Raw genomic sequence first — 14,613 nt, 5'->3', positions numbered from 1 at the left:
AGCATTGGGGACGACGGTGCAGGAAAACGCGGCTGCTGCGGGTAATGCCGGTGGGGACTTTTCCGGTGAAGCATTTCTTCTTTCCCTTCCCACAAAAAGTGAAAAAAAGAAAAAGAATCTTAAATTGGCTTAAACGGAGTATGGCCTTATCTAAACAACTGGCAAAGGAGTAAATGTAGCAGTTTGCCTTTCTTTGCCCTGTTTAGAAAAAAAAAAAAAAAAAAATATCTACTTGTAAAAGTTCCAATTTTTTTAACTGATATACGTTACTTTCCACGTGGCAGCAAGAAGCACACACCTTTTGTTTGCTCCCCCAATATGGCCTACTTTGTGTTGCCCTGAATTGGCTCCCAGCACTGCATAGGATTTGTTAAACAGGCATACTGTATACACATATATGCTGAATGTAGTATTCATCCCTCGAGGGTGCTCTTTGGTATATAATACACTCCGCGAGGGGGAAATATTCCCGCGTTATTTTCCTTTTCCGGTGGGAGGAACGTGGGGACAAAAGGGTTACCCCTAACGTAACTGTGCATACTCCATTTACCTAAATGTATTGCATTTTTCAGCCAAATGCAACTGTTTTATAAAATTGGGCATCTGGGCTACCTCTTCGCGAGAAACGGAAACGCGGGGTTTACGCTGAGAGCATTCTGGAATAACTCTTTGTCAGTCTTAAATGCAACCAATTGTGATGTGCTTTTCTATGTAGAGAAGATTAAATAAGGAGAAAAAAAAAAAATCTATGTGTTCACCGTTTGGGGGATATAGCACCTGGGAAGGAAGAATATTATAATGCCCCACCATACAGTCGGGTCACCCTACATATGCTTTTTTTTTTTTTTTTTTTTTTTTTATCTTCACCAAAGGGAAACTTTTTAAAACAACAAAGTATGCTACCCAAATGCAAAGAGAAAAAACAACGCGCTTCCACTTTACAACGCGAGAATGCGTACTTTACCAAATTCGCAGCAACCGAATACAACGCTAATCCCTCAATTTGGCGAGCGCTAAAATTGGCTTAGGCAACTTCCTCCACTTTTCGACCAATAGGTATTTTTTTTTTTTTTATTTCCCACTGATATTCTCACTTTGGAATGCACACAAATTTGCACGTACATGTAGATATATCCTACGTTTATGAATGTGTTGCGCGTTTATTTCTCCACACGAATGCGTTTTCCCATTTCCCTCGCGTAGTTCCTCCAAGGAAGCGGCAAAAAAAATAAAATAATAAAATAAAATAAAGCCACTTCATCATTATTAACATCATAACAGAAGAAGAAGCTAAAAAGGATTTTTTTTTTTCTAAACACTCCACCATTTCTCCTCCAAAATGTATGAAAACAAGAGCAAGGTAAAAGATTTGAGCTTGGCCCCCTTTGGGAAGCTCCAAATGCAGATCTCCGAAAATGAAATGCCGGGAATTATGTCCATCAGAGAGGAGTACGAAAAGTTGAAACCCCTTAAAGGTGCGAAAATAACTGGCTGTTTACATATGACGGTTGAATGTGCACTGCTTATTGAGACACTACAAAAGTTAGGAGCCCAAATAAGGTGGTGCTCATGTAATATATACTCGACGGTAGACTACGCAGCTGCCGCTGTGAGCACGTTGGAAAATGTAGTAGTGTTTGCGTGGAAAGGGGAAACGTTGGAAGAGTATTGGTGGTGTGTAGAAAGTTCATTGACGTGGGAAAATGAAGAAGGACCAGATCTCATCGTTGACGATGGTGGTGATGCAGCGCTGTTAGTACATAAAGGTGTTGAATATGAAAAGTTGTATGAAGAGAAGAAAATTTTACCTGACCCGGAGTCTGCAAAAAATGAAGAAGAAAAATGTTTCCTCAGTTTGTTAAAAAAGTCCATTCTTAAGAACCCCAAAAAATGGACAAAAATTGCCAAGAAAATTATCGGAGTGTCTGAAGAAACCACAACAGGAGTGCTAAGATTGAAAAAAATGGAAAAAAATAACGAACTCCTTTTTACAGCCATAAATGTAAATGACGCAGTGACGAAGCAGAAGTATGATAATGTATACGGCTGCAGACATTCCCTGCCAGATGGATTAATGCGCGCAACGGATTTCCTCATTTCAGGAAAAATTGTTGTCATATGTGGATATGGAGATGTAGGAAAAGGTTGTGCGTCCTCTATGAAAGGCTTAGGTGCAAGAGTATACGTCACGGAAATTGACCCCATTTGTGCCATTCAAGCTGTTATGGAAGGTTTCAATGTAGTTACCCTAGACGAAATTGTAGAGAAAGGAGATTTCTTCATAACCTGTACAGGCAATGTTGATGTAATTAAATTAGAGCACCTACTGAAAATGAAAAACAATGCAGTGGTGGGAAACATTGGACATTTCGACGATGAAATACAGGTTAACGAATTGTTTAATTGTAAGGGAATACATATTGAGAATGTGAAGCCACAGGTAGATAGAGTAACCCTTCCTAATGGGAACAAAATTATCGTCCTTGCTAAGGGAAGACTTTTAAATCTTGGATGCGCTACTGGCCATCCTGCTTTTGTAATGTCCTTTTCCTTTTGTAATCAAGTTTTTGCACAACTAGATTTGTGGGAAAGTAGAAACAGCTCCAAGTATCAGAATAAAGTCTACTTGTTGCCCAAGCAGCTCGATGAAAAGGTTGCCCTTTACCATTTGAAGAAACTCAATGTTTCTCTAACGCAGTTGGACGACAAGCAGTGCGAATTCTTGGGCGTCACCAAAGATGGCCCCTACAAGAGTAACTCCTACAGGTATTGATGGAGGGATAAAATCCGCCATTGTGCATTCATCCAGCGCATCACCATTCCAGCACAAACCCCCCTCATGGGGCATCCAAACGGGTTATCGTTTCCCCATGGTTGCAGTTCACCATACCGTCAGTCGGTTCGCGTGGAAAAGCATATAAACAAGGGAAAAAAGTATACTTATAACAAAAAAAAAAAAAAAAAAATTACACAAACAAGCACAACAAACGGGTGAAGAATGCGCGGAAAAGCAACGCAGCTGGGGCCCTACCCACCGCGTAGACGCACCTGTATCAGTATATTATATCCACTTTCCATGCCCGCTTACCCACGAAAACATCCCCGGCACATGTACGTCCCCCCCGGTGCCGCCTCAAATAAAAAAAATAAAAAATTGCCCATGAGAAATGGTCGCACATAATTATTTGCAGTCGAGTGTGTTTGGCCGTTCGGCAGATTTGCTATGTTTTTTGTTTTTTTTATTTGTCAGCCCCCCGGAAGATGACTCCGTTCCGGGAGGCGTTCGTACGTATGTGCCTTTTGCACGCGCGTTTTTGTGTACCTTCTGGCATGTGCCTCTTTGTATGCTCGTCTGGACATACCGTCTGGCAGCGCAATTATGTGTACCTTCTGACATGCACGTCAAGTGTACTTCTTTGGCATGCGCCTCCTCGCACATGTGTGTGCAAACTCATATTTTAACAGTTCACCCTTAAACAGATCTTCAAACACAAAGCAGCAATCTGCGCACCGTCCCCCGGATGATGTAATGGTAGGGAATTTTTTTATTTACCTACTAATCATCCACACGGGACGTGACTTAAACAAACCCTAGTGGCAACCCCAGCGATTCCATAATTTTCTCCTCCTCAAGTTTTTCCTTAAGCTTCCTATCAATTTCTTCCACTGTCTTGTTCTCCAACATTTCATCCTCATCGCTATCGGACATTTCTGCGTTTTCCAATTTGGCCTTCTCTTCAGTTCTTACGTCACTTGGTTTATCATTTGTATCTTCCCCTTTATCTTCACTTTTTTCAAAATCGGGGATACTTTTATTTTTCAATTCCTCAACCGTTTCGTAATGGCAGTTGTCTCTTAGTTGTGTTCTTCTGTAGCGTCCTCTTCTGTTGTCTGGCCATCCATGTCGATCCCATTCATTCAAATGGCTCCTCTGCCTAGGATGATATCCCTGGTCATTTTCATCATGGGGATGATCATAATGTCTTCTGTGATATTTCCTGTTATGGTTATAATTGGCTTCATTCTCCTGGTCAGAGAAATCCAATTCTTTCCTTTTCCTTTCTCCATCTCGATCCCAGTCCCAATCCCTGTCTCTATGCCTGTCCATATGTCTGTAATTCCTTCGATCGTGTAGGGACCCTTCTCTCCCATCCGCGTCATCTTTTCTGTGGTGATATCTGTAAGATTCGTGTCTGCTACTTTTGCCTCCTTCCCAGCCTCGTCCCTTCCTGTTATCATTGCTATTCTCACGATGGTGCGTATGCTCATGTCGAGTTCGGGTACTGTGCCCATGTGTACGATCATGTCTGTTCACTCGCTTATCCTTTTTAGGTTCCGAATTTTCGTCATCACTTTGGCTGTCCTCCCCTCCTCTTGTATCATATTTATTGTTACTTCTTTTTACCTTCTCAGAAATGTCAACGTATTGAAGTTTGCTCAGGTCGCTATCGGAGGAAATCGAGTCCTTCCCATTTGCGTCAACGTCACTGTGTTCGTAGCTGTTTTTTTTCTCTGGTGAATTGGCATTTTCCTCACCGTTCTCGGCATTATGTGTATCGTCTTCTTCACTAGCGCTGCCATCCCCTTTCGATTTTTTTTTTCTTTTTCCCTCTGTGCGGCGCATCCTTGCCTCTTTTGCAACTTTTGCATCTTTTTTGTATTCCCTCCCTCGGTCATCATCATAACTATCATCATCGTTGTTGTCATCACTTCTGTGCCCCCTTTTACTTTTTTTATGAATTTTTTTCTTTTTTCCCTCTCTTTTCTTCCTGCTGGACCTCTTGGTGCCACTTTCGCTGGAACTAGTCCTGTTCGTATATGTGCTAGGCTTTGAATCAGCACTGGCACTGGAAGAATCCCTTTTGGCACCCTTTCTGATGGGCGTTGAACTGACGGATCGCTTCCTTCGTCTTTTCTTTTGAGAAGATTCTCGTGAAGAGCTTGGCGATTTTGATACCCTTGAATGATTTGAGGAAGATTCACTACTCGATTTGTTTCGCTTCTTACGAATATGCTTTTTTTTTTTTTTTTCAGATTCTCCTTTTTTATCTCCCCCCGCTATACCCTTTTTTGGGACCCACAGTCCTTTTTCGTTTTTCATGAGGTTGTTGCTTTTTCTGCAAATGGAAGATGGGGAAAAAAAAAAAAAAAGGTGAACACGAAACGTGTTTGCATAGCATGTAGAGGTAAGTTTTGCTTATCAAGAGTGACAGTGTTGTAGCTGGACACATGGGGGGTGGTTAACCAGACGACGCGGTCATAAGAGAAACAAAGCAGCTTTCCCCAATTTTTCACTCAATTCTGTGTCATACCTTAGGTGTACACTGCTATCATGTGCATCACCGTCGTTGTCAGGCCCCTTCTTTTTCAACTTCACCAATGAGTGGGCGAAGTCCCAATTTCGATGTTTTATTAGCTCCGTATCATCCTGCTCCTTCAGCGACTTTTCCTGATTGTAAACGGGCACCAATTGGGGCATCTTTATTTTGAGAAATGCTGCACTTGTGTGTCTCTCTGAGGAGACTTTCCTCTATGCGTCGTTCTCCCTTTCTGGTTTACGATGAGCAGGGGGAACTTTTCATTATGCGGAAAAATCACTGGGTGGAAGGTTCCAATTCTGTGGGATATCGCCAAACAGTGGGAATAACTCTATGTGAAATTTGTTCCCTTCTAAAAGTGTTTTTTCCTCTCTCTGAGTTTTCCCTTTTACGACTGGGTGGGACGCAAAAGGGGGAAAATGGGAAAAATGAGAGAAAAAAAAAATTCGAAATGGTCCAAAGGTAGAGCTACTTTTCTAAAATAAATTAAAAAAATGAAAAAAAAAAAAAAAAAAAGCTTTTACAAATTGCTTTGTAGCTTGCCTGTTAATTTGCCTTCACAAATTGGTTAAAAATGGTATCGCGGAAAAGCATGCCAATCGGGTGACGCGGCTGGGGTCGACCAGTTTATAGCACAAGAGTAAAAAAGTGAAGGGACCTTTCTCCTAATCTTTTTATAATTTTTTTCTTTTTCATTTTTTCCATTTTGAAGGTAACCAACATGAACCATTATAGGAAGATTTTATAACTTTTTCCCGCCCCGTTGAGTAAGGTCTACCTTTATAAAACGCTTATATCACTGTCCATTCATGTAAGAAATTTTCCCTAACGTTTGCGCTGTTATATTTTTTCGGGTATCACAACATTGTATCATCTCACGGCACATTAAGCAACATGCATAGGGAAAAGAAAAAAAAAAAAAATTGAGAGAAAAAGGAAAATCATTTGGATGATATATTTATAAGGGGGAAGTCCAAAGCGAAATGTACTTATCGTAAAAAAAGCAGCGAAATAAAGTGAGCAAGTGTTTACATTTAAAGTTAACGTGTAATTCAGGAGAAAAGGGGGTGATATGTTTTCTTTTTAAGCGTTTCGCGTGTGTTTCCCCAACCCGATTAAATGGGCAGATATATGGATCGAAAGGGGGCGGTCTACTTCATTAGCATCCGTGTGATGGCCACATCGCCAGAGGCTTAGCGCAGACCAGCTTGACCCGTCACAAAAACGTGTTAATGATGTTGTTGCAGACGTCCAGCCGTTTAACGTGCTTGGTCCTGGTGTATGTTATCTTCAAATTTTCGAGGACGTCTAAGAGGCAAAAATTTGCAAGGTGCATGTGTCTGCCGTTTCTCGGTGTATGTATGTCCACCTCCCCCTGCAAGCATTTAGGGGAAAATGGGAGGAGGTGTAAAAGGACAAAGTGGGTACCTCCATAATTGACGCTTAGGACCGACAGCAAGAAGCTGAGACATCCGCAGAAGGACTCCTTCACCAGGTTTTTTTTTTCTGCGCATAGGGAAGAGGGCCAAGCGAGGGTTGAAGTAAAAATGAATGCTTCTATCTGTACACGCAGATAAAGAACGACATGGAAGGGAGGAGACCCCTGAACAGAGGGGGCAGATCTTTCCACCAAAATCGTTTACATCACTTACCATAATTGAAAATTACATTGTTCACTATATTGCAAAATATGCCTTTATCAAAGTTGGCTGTTCGTTCTGCGTTTTCGTTGCAGTTCATTTTTACTAAGGCGCCGCTAATCATGTCCTCGTTTTCTAGATACAGCTGCAGGGTGGTAGGAGTAAAAATGAGGTTGCTCACATAAGGAACAAGCAAACTATTTTTTTTTTAAATTAGCATGTCCAGGTGCCAGACAAAGCGACTGCCAACTGGAGTGGCATCCACCCAGGTACATATTCATTTCTTATATAACCAGAATGACCAAATTGAAGAGGGCTATCAAATGGTTTTCCCCAATTTGGAAGGGATTCAAAAAGAAGTCCTTCGAAAGTCCCACACTGGTGCTGGACAAAAAGGATGACTCGTCGTCATTCTGTAGAACGCTTATTTGAAAAAAATCATCCACAAAAAATAGCAAAGAGGAATAGAGCAAAATAATGAGAGAATTCTTCTCCAGGACGCGGAAGGGAATGTGATAAACACCATGTTCGAGTATTAAAAAAACGAGGTCATGAGATTTAAAATAATTTTCCAAATTGGTGTGGTCATATTTGATACCCTCTATATTGTGTGTCTCTTCCTTCTGAAAAAATGACTCCATTTCTTCTACGAAATTGTTTTGCTTCTCACATGGGTTGTCATCACTGTTGCTATTTGGTCCTTCCTCAATTTTGTCGCTAGCAGGTGGAACGTTTTTTTCTGTGGAAAGATTCCCGGACTTATGACCGCTTAAGGGATTTACATCGGTCGAGCTGATCAACCCCCCATGGTTCACTTCATAAAAGTAGTGAAGAATAACAGGGTTCAGAAGAAACATGTGAACCTCTTGCAGGAGGGTAAAAGTGTATCTAAAATAGATGTGGGTATTCAATATGAGATCATTATAATCGGGGGAGTTTAAAATTTTCTTCCTTAATAAGAATAGCTCTGAAAAGTTGTTTTTTTGAAGGACCATATCTTCAATGGTTCTTTTATACAAATTAGACATGGTATAACTTCCCTGTTCTTTAATTTTTAATATTTGTAGAACCCGCTTCTCTGTGCCATCAAAAAGGGTTCTAAAAGCTTCATGTATTTTTAGGTGACCTATTTCATCTACCTGTTCCTTCAGCAGCACAGACAAGCAGGCTAACGACTTGTAGTATATTAAATAAATGCAGGTACTTACAAAGTAGAACAGAATATCCACCTCTGCATTTACTTGCTTTCTGAGGCCAACTTTTTTCCCTATGTTTATGTGGTCCAGATATTTTATGTCCCCATCGTTGTTCATATATTTTTCGTAATTGATGTGCAGGTCATTCAGGACCTGTTTGCAAAAAAAGATGCTTTTCGCTTCTCTGCACTCGAGTATATCGCACAGCTTGCTGAGGAGGCTGCAAGGGGGTGGTGGTAATGGAGAACAAAAGAATTGTCCAATGGGGCACCCTAGGAGGGGGTGGTAGCCCGTTCAATAGGCAAAGATGTAATTGCACCGAATTGACGTCACACCGGTTCATTTCCACACATGTGAGTCACCTCTCCTACCTTGTACGCTTAACGAAGAACAAAAAGGAATAGGGATTCTTCACCTCAGTGAGGAGGTGCAACACCAATTTACAGGTTCCAACAACGTTACCAAATGTTTCATATATATTCACATTTCTGAAGATGAACAGTAAAAATATTGTACAGGCGTGTTCGAGGAAAACGTGCTTTACCTGTTTAACATTCTTGTCTCTGCTTTCCTGGTGAATATCATATAAGGCTAGCTCTTCGTTGTAAAGTACCACTTTTATTATGTTCCTTTTATTTTGGTTCAGGTTAAACAGTTTTATCATAATTTTACACAAAAAGATGGAAAAACTTTGGTCATAAAAAAACGTCTGTCTTTTAATTATGTACTGAATTAGGAAGTACACATAGTGTGAATTGTAGAGAAATTCGTCTGGCAGGATTTGCAAAATTGCTGTCTTCTGATTTATGTTGTCATCTGACAGAGTGAATATTTTGTAAAGTATTTCTGACCCGATGCTGATGTTTATTTGCTCTTGGCTCATGTCTAAATGTTCGAAGTTTTTTATCCTTTTTATTCTGCGTGGAGGTGAATACAGGATGAGGATAGGGGCATGTTTACTATGTGTTTTTTTTTTTTTTTTTTTTTTTGTACGGCAATATTTCCCCACAGGTAAATGCTTTCACAGCTTGCAAAATTTGTTTTCTTTTCGTAGAAACTTTCGACCAGTTGGTCAACACCAATTTGTGTTGGGAGTGAGGAGGCCGATTTGTTCTATTCAACCTATTTTGTGCCCACCTGGTGATGTAAAAATGAATGTCCAACACATCGACCGGGATGTAGAAGTTCCTGTTCAGGCAAATTTTGTCCTTTCCTTTGGTTAGGTTTTCCTTAACATCCTTCACCTTGTTGAATATAATGTACAGTAGTATTACCAACTGGGTGATGTGCCTTTCATCCAGCGTTGCATATGCACACTCGCTGCTCAGAATGGTGTGAATTATCTGGATGGGAAGTGTGCGGGGGCGGAAAAGGGTGTGGCAAGGCAAGTAAGGTGGTGCAACAAAAGGGCATACACCTTATCGCAGCAGCCTAAAGGAAGTAACCCCCTTGCGCATGACCAACACTTTAGTCTACCTCAGGGTCGCGTTTTTCCGAATTTTCCGCTTTGACATACCTGCAGAACCAGGAGATACCTCTCCACATGTTGAGCCCCATTTATGACACTAAAAAAAAGGCCAATCATTTTTTCCAACACGAGGACGAAACTAAGATGAATCCCATCGCGGGTGAGTCCCCTTTGATGGATATCCTTATACGTTTCTATGGTTCCCGTGCAAATTTTGTCTAGAATATAAAGACACGTGAGGGTGACATTCTTTTGATTATTCTCCTTTACATTTTTGAGGTAATTTTCTAGGAAGAAATAGTAGTTGGCTGGATTAACGTATGAACCCACCAAATAAAGGCAGTTCATATAAATGAACCAGCGCTCTTCGTCTAGCTTCTTTTCAAATGCAAATAGGAGATGTGTAAAAAAGTGGGGAAGATGTTCCGTAATATTTTCTTCAATGAAATAAAATAGTAATAAAATAATTTTGGCGTTCTCCAGTGATTCTAATTTATTCGATTCATCTTCCTTTTTCGAATACAGATATTTGAAGTAGGCATTTAAAATGGTGAAGGAGAGTTGCTTGCATTGTTTGTTCATTTCGTTGTGCGTAATTTTTATTTGAGTAATTTTGTTTTCCCGCAGGATGTGCATAATACGTTGATTGCTTTGGAGAAAATTTTGGAGCAACTTCTCGTGGTACTCCACCGAATATTCGTCTTCCCTTATTTTGTCATCTTTGTGCTTTATGTGGGGATTATCATCTGCTTGGTTTTTCTCCTCACGGGGGGACTCAACAACGATTCCACTCCCACCTGTGCAAGAAGGACGTTTAGTAGCTACATTTAAGGTGTACATATTTTTGTTCACCAAAAAGGAGCTACGATAGAAGGAAGGGAAGTAATAATCCGTCAGAGGCAACGGCAAAGTGAACGCCGTCTTGTAGGACCACTCAGGGTTAAACTGGTAAATAATTTCATCGTTCATATTTTTGTCCAACTCGAAATTCTTCCTTCTGCAAATCAGTTGGATATACAAAAAAGACACCAATCTGAAAATTTTGTAATTATCAAAACAGGCCGAAAAGAGGTAAGGCAATAAAAAGGTAACAAAATCATTTGACTCGTTAAATTCGTACAGCAATATGAAGACGAAGGAGTAGAATTGGAACTTCACTTTTGTGCTTCTATCATTATATAAGTTGCACAAGTAGTTAATATTCACATAGGCATTGTCGTAGAAACTTTTTATGGGAACCACGTTGGGATCCTTATACCCAATTAGCATTTCTATAATTTTATAATTTTTTGAGTTGCTATTATTTAGAATTAGCTTCACCAATGTGTTCATGCATTTTATTTTCACCTTACTGTACTTGTTACAGAGGCACTTTAATAAGCACGTACTGATGATGTAGTGGTAATTCACGTAGTGGTCTTCTACTTGCTCGATAATTTCCTCTATGAAGCTCATCATTAGGCAGTTTATTTCGCAACAGTGGTCGAATAGACCCATTAGGCATACGCGGATTATCTTGTCTGCGTGGTTCATGAACTGAGAAAAGAGGGTAAAAGAAAAGCACGCCACTATGTTGAATGTGCAGATTAGAAAGAAGTTCACGAATTGGGAACGTGCTGGTGCCCTCCATGTGAGACTCGTTAACCCGCTCCTCCCCAACCTGCTGCCTGGAGACATCCCTCACGAGGATGTAAAAATACGCGAACAGAAAATATCTGGTGTTTTCATTCACGAGGTAACTTGTAAGAACCATCGGCTTGTGGTCGAACAGTCTCACGTTCTCATTCGTCTCTCCAATGGGTAACGTGCACTCATGCGCGTTTAAAGTGGCAATCAGAGCATCAATTAGGTAGGTGAAAAACTTGCTAATATTACTCTCCTCTAGAATGACTAATAAGGTGTACAAAACGAGTAAGACATTTTTTTCTTCTTTTTTCTCAAACACGAGGAGTAGACAGTGGAACATTTTGCTGAGCGCATAATCCTTGTAATCACTGTAATCACTGCAATCCTTATTATCATGGTTAATGCTGAAGAAGAAAAATAAATCTTCCAAAACGAGGAAGTTATTTTTTTTTATTTCATGTATGTACTTTTTTAGCAGCCTTTTCTTATCACCGCAGTTGATTATTTCGCTGCACTTTGCCTCCTGCACATCGCCCACATATTCATTAATGTACTGTTTCAGCGCGGTTAGAAGTTCCTCCTTTTGGAAATCCTCCGAAAAGCACAAATTGGAGTCCAGTGAAATGTTCTTCTGACACTCTTCACTAGGTGGACAATTCGGTTTGCTCTGTTCAGCATCATAATGGCCGTTTGTTTGGCTGTGTGTGCTTCCTCTCCCTTTTGATTCCAATATTTTCTCCACACCGTTTTGTGTATCATTTCCCTTCGAGACGTATTCCTTACAGCTTAGTCTGTTTCCGCTTTTGTAGTAAAGCAAAGCCTCCCTAATGACGCTGTCGTATTGCTTTGCTTTCTTTTTTGCATTCACGGGGTTGAGACTGTATTGAATCATTTTCCTATTCGATAATGTTGTGAGAAATTAAAATAAATGGAATGAAGAAGAAAAAAAGGAGTTACTACTCCTAGGACTGGTAGAAACTTAATGGGGTGTGTGAAAATGTGGAGATGTTACAAGGGAGGGGTAATTCTCCGGGGAGATGGAAAAAAAAAAAAAAAAAAAATATATATCCAATATACGTACATACATATACATATCACAGGAGAGGAAAGTTCCCCAAACAGCTCCACAGTTAAGCAAACAAACGTTGTGCCTTTTTCCAATTGGGGGAAGAGCCTCGCGGAGAAATGTACTTTCAAACCGATTGTGGTAACTGGGACAGCGAAGCCGCGAAGGTAATTGCACCTAAACATTTCACTGTCGACGGGGTACCAGCCCCCTGTCTGTGCATGCACCGGTGTAATATATACGCTTTTTCCGCGGTGCAAAAAAGGCTAGCCTCACTGCAGTTAACCATTCTCCTGCGTGAACGCTTTCTATACCGCTGCTAGCCGTTGGTGTCGTTTTCCAGTGCCACCCGCACACGTACACTTTGGTGAAGTGGCTGTTTGAAGGACCCCTGGTGGGCCTACCAGCCATATGCCGAACGCATGTTATTATATCATTTTGTGTGCACTTTTTTTGATCGTTTTTTACCCGTTACACCACAATGTGGGCTCTCGCCGAGGGGGTATTTCCCTCGCCGTTGAGTAGCTTGGCTTGACGCACCCCGGTCCAATTTTTCATTTTTTTTAATCACAAAAAAAAAATCCCCACAGTTACTGAAAAGGTGTATGTGGTGATCCCCATTTGGAGTCTTCTCCTGGAAATAACGTCCCCCCAAGTTTGCGCCTCATTAGCAAAGTGCCCACTCCGGGGTGTAGAAAAAATGGGGAGCAGGAGGGAATAACACAGCGGGGCGAGCGCTCACCTAGACGTTTGTACACATGTGCTTAAATAAGGATGGATTTCCGAAGTGTGCAGTAGTCCCTACCCTGCGGATTCGTCACACAGATGTTGCGTTAATATTTTTTGGGGTCAAAAATTGGAAGGTGTATTTTTTCACTCTTTTAAAATTATGCATTAATGGGCTTGCAAAATGGCCCGCAAAATTTATGCCGCCGGTTAGCTTTTCCCTTACGTGAACTTGTTTTCCTTCTTAGCATCCCTCTCTTTTTTTTTTCTCTCTCTCAATTTATATAATGAGCTAAGCGTGGTACAAGCAGCGCACATGTTAGCAATGTGCCAATGCAGCCCCTTCAGCGGACTCGTCCTCGCTAGCGCGTTACCTCTTCAATTTTGGGTGGCATATTACTCTCCAATTTAGCACATACACGTGAAGGGTGTTTTGCTCATTTTTCATAACCAGTATATGCCCCTACAAAGAGGGGGCACAGCTTGGCACGTCCCGATTCTGACACACACCAAATGAGCGTTACGGCAAATGTGTTAGTTCTGTCCCCCTTTTTTGAGATGCGTTTCCCCCAAAATGGGCATAGAGAGCTACTTCCTAAAGTACGTTAAGGCGACGTACATAGCGAGGAGGAGAAGCGAAATGAGGAAAACCATAGAAAATTTGAAAAATAATATTTACACATACAACAATTATAGCTGTAAAAATATAAAGTATCACATGGGGGAAGAAGATACGTGCGATGGGAGTAGCCACTACAGCGTCCAAATTGATGAGCAGATCCAGAAGGTGATGCGTTTTGTTAATCCTCTCCGGTTTGATGAGGAGAATATCACGTCAAGCAGCCCTCCCGATTGGAGTTACAATCAGACGGAATGTCCAAGTGGAGACAATAATGAAAGTTTCAACACCGACAGTGGGGGGAAACCTCACAGAGAAAGAAAAAACAAGACGTACATTTTAAATTATAGAATAAATCACATCGTAGGAAAAAGAGGAAAAAGGGAACAATACAGATACACCTACTTGAAATCCCCATTCAAATACAAATATGCATTAAGACATTACGTTTTCGAAAAATATAAATACCATTTCTATTTTTACAATATAACTCACTTTAATATACATATAATTTTTAACATAATTTTATCCTCCATGACAAGCCAGACTTCTGTCAAGTGCAACATCCACTGGTTCTACCCTGGGAGGAATTTATTCGATTCTGAATTTTTGCGGAAGTGTTTTCTTCCCCTGATTGAGGGGAGGCACGATGGGCATGCGGACCAGTCAGTAATAAATTCGTGTGTGAGGAAACACATCGAAGAGGCATACAATAATGCGGTCCATAATGAAGAGGGGGGGAACAAATTACTTCCTCCACGGAACTTCGACATCAACTTAGACTTGACAAAATATAATATACAAAATTTGCTCCCCCTATTTTTTGAAAATAAATCATTCAGTCAGAATTATAAAAATTTGCTTCTTCTGGAGGAGAAATGTTTCAAACAAGTCAAGAGCAAAATTAGGAAAAAAAATTTCCACTGGTTTTTGAATAAAAATCCAAATGGATAG

At 40.7% G+C, this 14,613-nt stretch overlaps 4 protein-coding genes across 4 annotated transcripts; 2 read left to right on the top strand and 2 right to left on the bottom strand.

Moving 5' to 3' along the window:
• Nucleotides 1-1,339: 1,339 nt before the first annotated feature.
• Nucleotides 1,340-2,773, top strand: PCOAH_00029530 (Adenosylhomocysteinase; the record flags this gene model as incomplete). Its single annotated transcript, XM_020059755.1, has 1 exon — nt 1,340-2,773. One exon carries the CDS (start codon nt 1,340-1,342, stop codon nt 2,771-2,773), a length of 1,434 nt encoding a protein of 477 aa, XP_019915212.1.
• An 807-nt stretch (nt 2,774-3,580) lies between these two features.
• On the bottom strand, nt 3,581-5,479 carry PCOAH_00029520 (Uncharacterized protein; the record flags this gene model as incomplete). Its single annotated transcript, XM_020059754.1, has 2 exons — nt 3,581-5,117; nt 5,313-5,479. 2 exons carry the CDS (start codon nt 5,477-5,479, stop codon nt 3,581-3,583), a joined length of 1,704 nt encoding a protein of 567 aa, XP_019915462.1.
• A 1,055-nt stretch (nt 5,480-6,534) lies between these two features.
• Nucleotides 6,535-12,140, bottom strand: PCOAH_00029510 (Uncharacterized protein; the record flags this gene model as incomplete). Its single annotated transcript, XM_020059753.1, has 8 exons — nt 6,535-6,626; nt 6,747-6,824; nt 6,971-7,103; nt 7,252-8,374; nt 8,526-9,071; nt 9,292-9,497; nt 9,671-11,158; nt 11,283-12,140. 8 exons carry the CDS (start codon nt 12,138-12,140, stop codon nt 6,535-6,537), a joined length of 4,524 nt encoding a protein of 1,507 aa, XP_019915207.1.
• A 1,474-nt stretch (nt 12,141-13,614) lies between these two features.
• Nucleotides 13,615-14,613, top strand: PCOAH_00029500 (Uncharacterized protein; the record flags this gene model as incomplete). Its single annotated transcript, XM_020059752.1, has 1 exon — nt 13,615-14,613. The coding sequence occupies one exon, from the start codon at nt 13,615-13,617 to the stop codon at nt 14,611-14,613; it is 999 nt and encodes a 332-aa protein (XP_019915317.1).

Source organism: Plasmodium coatneyi, chromosome 10 (genome assembly GCF_001680005.1).
Source record: "Plasmodium coatneyi strain Hackeri chromosome 10, complete sequence".
Classification (NCBI taxonomy): Eukaryota; Apicomplexa; class Aconoidasida; order Haemosporida; family Plasmodiidae; genus Plasmodium; species Plasmodium coatneyi.
Note: the sequence above shows the minus strand (reverse complement) of the source record. Positions and strands in the feature narration are given on the sequence as shown.